This window comes from Phyllostomus discolor, chromosome 4 (genome assembly GCF_004126475.2).
Source record: "Phyllostomus discolor isolate MPI-MPIP mPhyDis1 chromosome 4, mPhyDis1.pri.v3, whole genome shotgun sequence".
Taxonomy (NCBI): domain Eukaryota; kingdom Metazoa; phylum Chordata; class Mammalia; order Chiroptera; family Phyllostomidae; genus Phyllostomus; species Phyllostomus discolor.
In genome coordinates, this window is record NC_040906.2 from 177,545,113 (window position 1) to 177,555,774 (window position 10,662).

The 10,662-nt window shown below is 31.0% G+C and overlaps 1 protein-coding gene across 1 annotated transcript in view; it reads right to left on the reverse strand.

The window, feature by feature from the left end:
- LOC114493836 (triadin-like) overlaps positions 1-6,109 on the reverse strand; it is a 97,812-nt gene extending 91,703 nt beyond the window's left edge. The window contains exons 1-4 of the mRNA XM_036022605.1: positions 6,092-6,109; positions 4,525-4,552; positions 4,380-4,406; positions 2,199-2,225 (exon numbers count right to left, since the gene is read on the reverse strand). Coding sequence (XP_035878498.1) covers positions 2,199-2,225; positions 4,380-4,406; positions 4,525-4,552; positions 6,092-6,109 — 100 coding nt within the window. The remainder of the gene's footprint in view (positions 1-2,198; positions 2,226-4,379; positions 4,407-4,524; positions 4,553-6,091) is intronic.
- Between the last annotated feature and the right edge of the window lie 4,553 nt (positions 6,110-10,662).

The following is a 10,662-nucleotide window of genomic DNA, read 5'->3' on the forward strand; positions in this document are numbered from 1 at the left end:
TGCAGAAACTGTAAATGTAGGTCTGGCATCCTTGCTTGATCCAAGGCACTCTTACTCCAACCACATAATCCTTAACATGTAACTTTATATGTGGAAGCATTATGTATCTCTCCTTATTGTTTCATCATTGAATTTAAAATACTTCCCTTCTGTTTTTCATGGTACCATGAGGACCCTGATCTTGAGGTAATATACCTTCCAAGCTTGTCTGTGTCTGCCAGTATTTTTCCTGCAGTGATTTGGGTTTCTTCTGGCTCCATAGTAAATAATGTTACACACAAACTCCCATAGGCTAGTTATTCCATTTAAGTGAGTGCTAATGACAAATTACCTTTTACTTTTTTCATGGACTCGCTCTAATCCAGTTAATCTGAACTATCATTTTACATTCAATATTATGAAATCTCACCACATACACAATTTATGTTCATTAAACTATAAATCTCTTTATTTCATTTGCTCTCATAATTTAAGATCATATAAATTAATATCCTGAATGTTAAAGCTATATATGCAAAACTCTGTACACCTTATTACATGGGTGATTTAAGGAATTTTAAGTATTATTAATAATATGCAATTTTCACCTTAGGCATTAACTTTACAAACAGCCCATTGTATATAGCAGCTAGGTAAAAGAAAATTGTTGTATGGTTTTAAGACCAAAAACACCCTAACATTTTCAGCAGGGGAAATGGCTGGTTACATTGTTAATAGAGAATTTAAACAATTTATGAGTTACTTAATTAATTTTTGTATTGAGGAATAATGCCCAAGCCGTCTACTTTTCTCCATCATACAAGGAGTTGAATATGAATTCTGTTGAAACTTTCATGTTGGGTCTAAGGTGATTTGGCAACCTAGTTTCCTGGAAAACATGCTGATCTCTTCTAAATTTGATTTGAGAGTCTGTTTCATAGATAGCAGAATTTACAACTTTTTAAAAAATTGCAAATGAATATTCATCTACATGCTATATTTTTTTATGAAGAAAACATTCATTCAGAATAATCTTCAATCTAAAGTTCTCTACTAGTGCTATGAAATTATCAGTTTTATTTTATATATTGTCTTGATTATGCATTTCTACCTGAGTATTAGCATCTTAAAAGTTTTAAAATATAGGGCTCTAATCATATCGATATTAAGTAAAATTTTTCATACAATATAAGCAGAATAATCGGTTAATGTTAAACCTCTCTTTCAAAGTCTGCTATGTCTATGTGAACATTTCCATCTATAATTTTAAAAGATATTTTTTCAACAAGATACTCATATTGTATTTCCAATTTTCTCAGATACATTCTCTAGTCATATACTCTGTCTCAAAAAAGCAATAAATAAAAATGAATTTGTTTTGTGTACTATTTGTTTTATGTACCATTTCTTTTAGTACCATTTTCAATATTTAAGGAGCTCTAACTAAAAAGAAAAATATAAACATATTCATTATATAGACAACTGAGGTTTAACTATAAATCTTTTATACAAAGTTTAGAGAAGCTAAAAGTACTGTATATTTTTCTAAAATTAAACATATGCAATCATGCCAAAATAATTTATATTAAGACAATCTATTAGGTACTTTACAGAAACAAGAAATACTGACAAAATAATCAGCATTTCTCCCTAAGTATACTGTCAAAACGACGATGGAAACAAATGCCACAGTGTATCACAGTTGTCAGTCAATATTCATAATCTGATAATACATGCCTTAACATGAAAAATATGACATCACAACAGTAATATTTAATAAAATTAGAGGGAGCTTCATTGTATTAAAGACACAATGACTTGACTGGTAAACAAACTAGGTTGCCTACTGGTTTGATCAAGTGGTTAATCATCAGGAAAATTAAATCTAATGAGTTTAAAGAGACTGAAGAGTCACTTAACACTACACAAAATGGGAAACATAAACCAAAAACACAAACAGCTCTAAAAGGGATTGTGATCTGGACAAATTAACATTTACAAATGAAAAATCCGCAGATAAATTTTAATAAGGATGAACTCACAGAAAATACAAGGTTAAATAATTATGCACATTATTTCAAGAAATTAAATAATCATGGCAAGAAATATTTGGTAAGCCAGCTTTAAAAATTAGCATTAGCAACATCTACAACAAAAAACTCATATGAGTAAGCTGCTGAAATACGCTTTTTGTGTTTTAGAAATTTTATTGAACATACTTGCTTTTACTTGTTTTTCACTTGGTGCTGTTAAGGACAAGAAATAATAAAGTCTAAATTAATTAGACAGGCACTTGTCTCTCTCTCTAACAGTTTTAGGGTTATTTCCATTTCTTAAAGACTGTATTATAACCTTGGAAACTATTAAAAATAGGTCCAAAGAAGAGAAAAATTCAACACTGTGCCATTTCCTTTGATATACTTTAAATATATACCACAAGCCATAAATATTTTTTGATATTCCAACACAGAATGCTCATTCACAACTCATTCATTTTGTTTTCCATTCTAACATACCTAAGAACCAATGGTTTTATATGCAAGTCAATTATTTTTTCTTAAAGCCTATAAAATGGTATGGAAAGAATGAAATTGGTAAATTATCCAATGGTTTCAATTTTAAAAACAAAGCTAGTTATTGCTAATCTGCTACATCATCATCAAACCCTAGAATGGGCAGATAATGATGTTAAGGAATTTAAAGGATTGTATTTTGTCAGGTTCAATACTAGACAATAATGTTTAGCTATTACAACTCTTGAAACTGACTCTACCCATAGTCATGCTGTTGCTTTCTGTGTTTCTATGCTGCATACTTAATTTTAGTTTTCTACATGTGTGCATAAGTGAGAGTATGTGTCATGGCTCACATGTGGGGATGTTACCCTTGAACAGACACTGTGAGATAAACAAAAAATATTCCTTCTGAAATGATAGCTAATATCAATGTTAACCTGAAGTTGTGAAATGTGTGATTGTTTCATATTGTAAATTAGTTGAAAGTCATTCATATTTAAACTTTTTAAATAAATATGTTTATCCTATTTGGTATTTCTCTTTCCATTTAGTCATTACCAAGTGCCCACTATGCACCTGACTTTATAGCAAGAACTCTGGAGACAAAGATATAAAAATTAATTCTTATCCCCCAAATTCTGGTTATTTAAAGTGAAAGAAGAAAAGATAATGTGATTACTATAGAATATCAGTGTTTTTATGAAAGAAAGAAAATGATACTATGACAATTAGTTGGAGAGATACCCAAATAGATTTGGGTTGTCTGAGGAAGTTTTACAAACTTAGAATAATAATAAGAGGAAATATGACTTCAAACCTATGGTAGTCCTTGTCTGTGACAGGGGTAAGAGTATAGTTGAGCTATATTTGCATGATTATTTACGTAATATTGAGTAAATGCTATTTTCACTTAAGTACAATAAAATAACAGGAACGACTAATAGAGATTATATTAAGTACTGACCACCTCTATATGCACACTAGAAAAACCAGTGAGATTTCTGAGTAGCAGTTTGCCAGGCAAAATCAACAGGTTAAGGGGATGGGGTAGGGGTAAGCAATGGGGGAAAAGGCACAACTGTAAATAAACAATATTAAATAAAATAATAAAATAAAATGAGATCAATAAAAATTTTCAGAAATTTGCATTTATTTTCATTTGAAACAAATTATAAGGCAAGTTAAATGCTAGAAACCTCTTAGAAAACTATATCATATCTATACTAACTGAATTTTTAGTTTTTGTTTTTATGTTTGCTTTTCTGCTTATCTGATTCTAATTCAATTTTTTCACCATTAGACTATAAATATATTGAGGGAAAAATCTATTCTCATTACAATTCCCCAGAGTACTTAAGAAATGTGATTAAGTAACATTTGAAATAGGGAAAGAATATTTGCTGGAATTGAATATTTCACATTTTAAAAGCAAATAATATCAGATGCATTCACAGAAATTGTTTTGGTCCTGTTTCATTTCTATTTTTGTTTGTATTTTTTTTACACTAAGCTGTAAAACAGTGCCTTTCAATCACTGTATAGATGAATTCCCAGGAAGGAGTGTGGCTCTCAGGAGGTTGCAGATTCTGACTCAGTAGGTCTGGAGTGGGGCCAGAGATTCTGTTTTATTTACAAGCTTTCAGGTGATTCTGATGCTGCTGGTTTACAGAATGCACAGAGTAACAAGAGTGTAGTATACTATTTGACTTTCATTTTCCAAATCTTCCTTAGTGTTAACTCTATGTGAAGAACTTGGACAAAATACTATGAGAGAGAAGAACGTCCTACCCTTTCCTGTCATGGCCCTTCCGCCTGCCTGAGGCTGCAGCATTAGTAAGCATTGGGCATCAGGAAGAAAGAACCAGCAACACTGGTCAGACTCACCTGAATATTCCTTCTTAGGTGACTTTGCTGTATGGACAAGAAAAGAAAACAGGTCATCATCTTATGCTGTTCGATCCCAATTCACTATTCAATTGCAAATAAAAAACTTGAAATCAAGAAAATAGAGACATTTAAAAGCAGTTACCTGGTGCCACATCTTTTTCTTTCTTTTCCTGTTCTGAAACATATTATTATTATTATTATTACACCTCTGTGTCACAACTTGTTTTAACACAAAGAAATATGTGTGCTAATGCAAGATTGCAGCAAGTAATAGTAAATGCTGTAGAAAGACTAATATTGTATATTTAGAACAAGTCTTTCCTTGTATTTTCTTTTTTTAATTTTAATTGTTGTCCAAGTACAGTTTTCTGCCCTTCCTTGTATTTTCTTCCATGGAGTTCCCTCACAGAACAGCATGAAAATATTCTGAATATTAGAGGAATTAAAATTTTTCATGGATAATTAACCAGAAAAATAAAATAGTTTATGAATGGTAGAAAATATAAATTTGCTATTATATCACCATAAAATAAATTTGGGATAAAAGTAAGCACAAAGGATACTTATTGTAGCTGTTCTAAAATGATTTTCAGATGTAGATGGACAGATTTCATATAGACTTCTTCTAGGGTAATTTTTCTTATATTGAAGTGATAATTGTTTTGCTAAGACAAAGACTTTGCTGAAGAAGATTTAAGAGAGTAAAATAGATTAGGAGTTTTCAGAAGGAAGCAAAACACATTCCCTTGCTTATAGGATAAATATTCCTTATCGAGTCCTTTTCAGGTATTGTTCCTTTGTAAGAACCCACTTTTGTCAATATCATACAAGACAACACATTATTCTGGCCTCAAGAACAAACTGGCATCTACATTATAATAACTGGCATCTACATATAATATGATTCTATATGAAGCATAAGTACTAATTTCATATAAAGTGCTGTTATGTATGTTTCTATTTTTATTTATTTTGATAAGCCTGTAAATTTAATTTAAAAGAGAGTTTTCAAGAAATGCTTCACACAGACACAGTATGATTAATTTTTTTACAGAAGAAGAATGGAGAGATTTCTTCAAGTTCTGTTTAATGAGTACATTTTGGAGACTAGAAGATGTTTATGCTGAAAGAATTCTAAGAACTGTATTTTATAAACATAAAGTGTCATCAGATCAAGCATACAGTCTCTCAAGTGTACAATTTTGTCCATCAGTTTCTTGTTTTGAAGGTGTGAGGACAAATGTATTCACCCCCCATGAGAGCACACAGGTGGGAAAAGAAAACATATAGCTTGGCCAAGGGTTACAGGGCAGGGGAAGAAGTTTAGGCAACTTGGCAAAATTTGACAAAATAGCATTACCAAAAGTTGTCTGGAAAATATGAAGTAATTAAATGTGTAGCTTAATTTATGGCTGATGTAAAACACCAATTAGAAAACATTTATAAGAACTCCGTAAAGTGATGACAATAAAAAAATATACTTCAAGCAGATTTGGGTTTGATCAAAATCAAACACCATCTAAATGTGAGATGTCAAAGTTAAAATAAGGGCCTTTCAGTCAAATCAAATAAGGAAAGTGCTGTACTAATCTGGAACAATAGGCAGGAAAAGATTACTGAGAACATTTATTGAATGGAATAATTCAAGAAATAATTATTGAATTACCCTTAATAAACATAAATTAATTTAACAATTAATGCTACAGTACCTGCAAAATCGTGCCCATGAATGACTTGAGTTTTTTTTTAATTTTTGTTTTTTTTTAAACTTATAAATTGCAAGAATTTATAAAGATATATGCAGGAAAATCTTGTATACTCTTCTTGTACTCTAAATCCTATCAATGACATGTTTTATTTTTAAACTAAAAAAAAAAAGTACAACTTCTTAAGTTGTGTTAATTTCAAGAGTAGGATCCGAATAAGAATATAAGGTTGAAGATGTATAATTGAATGAAGCAATCTTAAAGACAAAAAGCTAAATCAAACAAATTCAAAGATATAATAAGAATAATAAAAATGTTTTGATGGTAAACCAGAACAAATATATTAATTTTAAAAGAATTAATAGTTGTTTAGAGGACAAATCTTTTTCTTCTCCTTATTACTGCCCAAGTCAAAATCCACAGAACTTTCCAAGGAAGAAAGCAGTTGAGATATAAATAAACATCTAAGAAAGTTTGTCTATAGTAACTACATTATTACACCCCACATTGCTAAGTTGTCACAGCATGTCTACAGGAACTTTTAAAAACATATAGACTGTAATAAAGTGAAGACCTTAAGGAGATTATATATATAACATATATTTAAATATATCTTTATATATTATATATATATGTGTACATAAAATTTTATATATATAATTCAATACATATAGATTGCAATAAAGTGAGGCCTTTAAGGAGATTATATATATGTATATATAATAACTATATATATTTAAATATATATGTTATACAAATATAAAATTATATATATAATTCAATACCATTTTTTCAAATCTCTAGTTGTCATTCATTTTTCTGTTGATGCAATGGTTTATAGAGTGGTTTCTGTATTCATGTGCCAGAGTTCATGCCAGAATTCATCAGCAGCTTTGCACACACATTAAGTCTGGGACTGAAGGAACAAATTCTTCTTAATAGAAATGTTGCTCCCCCTGGCTGAGTTGTAGTGTAATTTCATGATTCTCTCCATAGGATATTTTAGAGCATTTTTATGACATAGACTTTCTCAGTGTCCTAACCTTTTACAGGAGCAAATTATGCATAAATATTTTTTTAATTTGGTGTATATTTTAAAATATGTTTTTAATATTACTGGAATCTTTAGAAGCTCTACATACCTAAGAAATGTGATGATTTCTAAAGCTAATTGAATATGGTTGAGGTAGGTTTTTTAAATGTATACTTGTTTGATATATCCTATTTTCCTTAGAGGAGAGTATATATTTGCAAGGGACATGACCTCAAGGCTTTACTGAATTTTTAACAAAAAGCTTTAATCCTGTGAATTAAAGCAACAGTTGATATCACTTAAGATAGGGATCCCAAGCAATGCAGTTCCACAGAGCTCCTAGTAGCACTTGGAGGAGGAAAAAATCATATTATGGACAAAATGTTACATATCATGGGAACACACCAAAACATTTCGGACTGCAGGAATTAAAAAATAGAAAAAAAAGTTGTAACACTAGGCTGAAAAACAATTTCTATTCAGTCTTTTCTATGGACACAACTAACCAGATTATAGGGACTAAATTTACACCAATGTAGTACAGATTCCGTTAATGGAATGCAGATGTATGTTAGTTTACAAGGCTGTGGATAATATTAGATGACTGCATGAGTTTGAAAAAGGACTCTAAGAATGATTGCCATGCCTTTCGGTTCACTCCAACCCACCCCAGCCCCCAGGCAGTGCATTCTTTATTCCTGACAAAAAAAAAAACAGCAAATAGTTTACATGCATAAAATATAGAAGACAGAAATTCAAAACAGCTAGTCTACATGTGTCAGGCCAATAGTAGTAAGAAAGAAAAAATACATATTTGCATGCACTTCCTTACTTTTTCCCTTGGGTTGTTCTGCTGAAAGAAATATAGACAAAAAGCCATCACTCTTAAAATCTTTAAAGATAAAGTGTACTCCCCAACACACTGATTTGACTGCAATTTTTACAATCACTCCCTGCTCCTCTCCCTTTAAATTACATGGTGAGTCTGCTTTGAGGTACTGCTGATTTCCCATCATAGATGTTTCCTTAATTTGATTGTAAAATACTATTTGAGAATGAAATAAATTAGGATTATACTATCTAACCACTTTAAATAATTTATGCTTTGCAACCTTCATAAATACATGTGAACACAAAAACACATGTGAACACATAAGCACCTATGAATAAACACAGAAGAAATAGGTACACTTGTCGTACGAGTTATGATTCTCTTCAAGAGTTAAAGAAACAATTTAGTTTTCTAATTTATGCTGGTGTATCCAAGATTAGTTGAATTTATGCTTTCTAGTAAAATAAGTGCTTGGTACTAAGCATTGTTCAACTTCTTTGTCAAGCAAATATTTCTTTGAACAATTATTGTGAAATATAAACATATACATTATTTTTTATTGCTGCCCAGTATTTCTCATAGCAGTATTGTCAGAAAAGACTTAATTGTTTCTCACTTGTTCCTCTGTCTCTCAATCTCAGTATTTTCTCTCTATCCTATATCCCATATGTATAGCTTTTATATCTGTCAGTCCTTTAAGGAGTAATTTATAAGAGAGAATCAGTAAATATTTCCAATACCTTCTGCAGGTGCTTTCATTTTCTTGGAATCTGAAAACACAAAGAATTATTGATAAAGCAGATAAAGTCAATCAACAACTGATTACCTCACAACAAAATGTCCCTTCACTCTGAAAACACTTTTAATAAAATGGATCGATTACATAATATATATATATATATATTTTAATTTTTGGCTTAACGAGAAAATTTTTAAGAGGATAAATGTTAGAATGGGGCAGGAAGTTGGGAAACTTTTTGAAATATAAAATATAGAAAAATATGAAAGACTATCAATGTACAATTTGTAGATATTACATACCCACTGAAGTTAATGATATTTGTATATCAATTTGTAGATATTTGTACCCACTGAAGTTAATGATCTTTTCACAGAAAGTCAAACTAAGCAAATATGTGGTCTGTTTTCCTAAAGATGGGTTGGAGTCCAGGAGTTTTTAATTCCTTCATTTTTTCAATCTGTAGCAGCCCAGGTGAAAATTTTGCACTCTCTTTGAATGAGCAATACATTTCCAATGTAAACATTCAATTCCTCCTATTGCAACGGAAAGGAAACTGGTGGCTGTTGGCTCCCAGGTTACTAATGAACACATTTCTTAGTAACCGCTATTTAGTAACATGTATTCAGTGGTCTGCAGATGCCTGTTTTATTTTTGGTCTTTTCGGTATTCAGCTTCGATCTGAGAAACTTGTTATTTCCAGTATATAGGCCATGAAACTATCTGTTCCTATCACTTTAAAATAAAGAGGTTTTTGACCTTATTTGATTTAGGATGGAGGCATCTTAACTTAGATTTTTTGCTTAGAATATTTTATGTCTTATATTCTGTGTTCTTTCTTTTACCTCTTCTGTAACTGAATTTTTAAATTCTCTGAGTTAGTGAAATTATAATCAGAACAATGAACTACAAATTGCTACTTACAAAATAGGTAAACTCTTTTCTGGCTGGTGGGTATATGGTTTGGAACTTAGAATAGTTAACATCCACTAACCATTTGCAAGTTAATGGATTTGTGTGTCTTACAGCGATGGGTTGGTACCATGATTTTCCTTCCACAATGAAGTGATGGACCCGAAATGTTTAAAGATGACAACAAATAGCAGTTTGTTCACAGAAGACAGTTAGATGGTCAACTGTGTGGTTATGTGAAAAAATGCCAACAAATGACACTGACCGTGTAATAAAAAGAACAACCTACTTCCATAGAATTAATTATAAACTGGAAACACTTTTCAGGAAAACAACTTGGGAAAGAATATAGAAAGTCATAAAACTGTGCATGCTTTAGATGTAGCAATTCCACTTCTAGATTTCCAATGAAAAACTGCAATTACTATGAAAGCATATATAAGAATATGCTTTTCTCATGACATTGTTTTACACCTCTAAATAGTGAAAATATTAAATAGCACCATCTAAACCAGAGGTGTCACCTGTGACCTGTGGGCTGTATGCAGCCCAGGATGGCTATGAACGCAGCCCAACACAAAATAGTGAATTTACTTAAAATATCATTAGATTTTTTACGTGATTATGTGTTGCAATGTATTTAATGTGTGGACCAAGGCAACTCTTCTTCTTCCAGTGTGGCCCAGAGATGCCAAAAGTTTGGAAATCCCTAATCCTAAACAGTAAGGGTACTATAAAAAAGACACTGTCATTAAAACAATGTTCTTTCAATCTCTTTCTGAATTTATACTTTTTTCTGTAATGAGGATATGTTTCACAAATAAAGGAAAAACAAGCAAGCCTTATTTTTCAAAATGATAAATTCTGGGAACAAAACATTTATTTATTGAGCAAACTTTTTCAAAACATAGTTGTGTCCAGCATGGCACACTAAAAAAAAAGCTAGACTGTATTAGTATTCACCACCTCCCCCACAAAGAAATCAATCTTTTTCTTGCTATTCAGCTTCTCATCAGGAATTATAATGGATTGGGCTAAATTTGATATGTAGAACATAT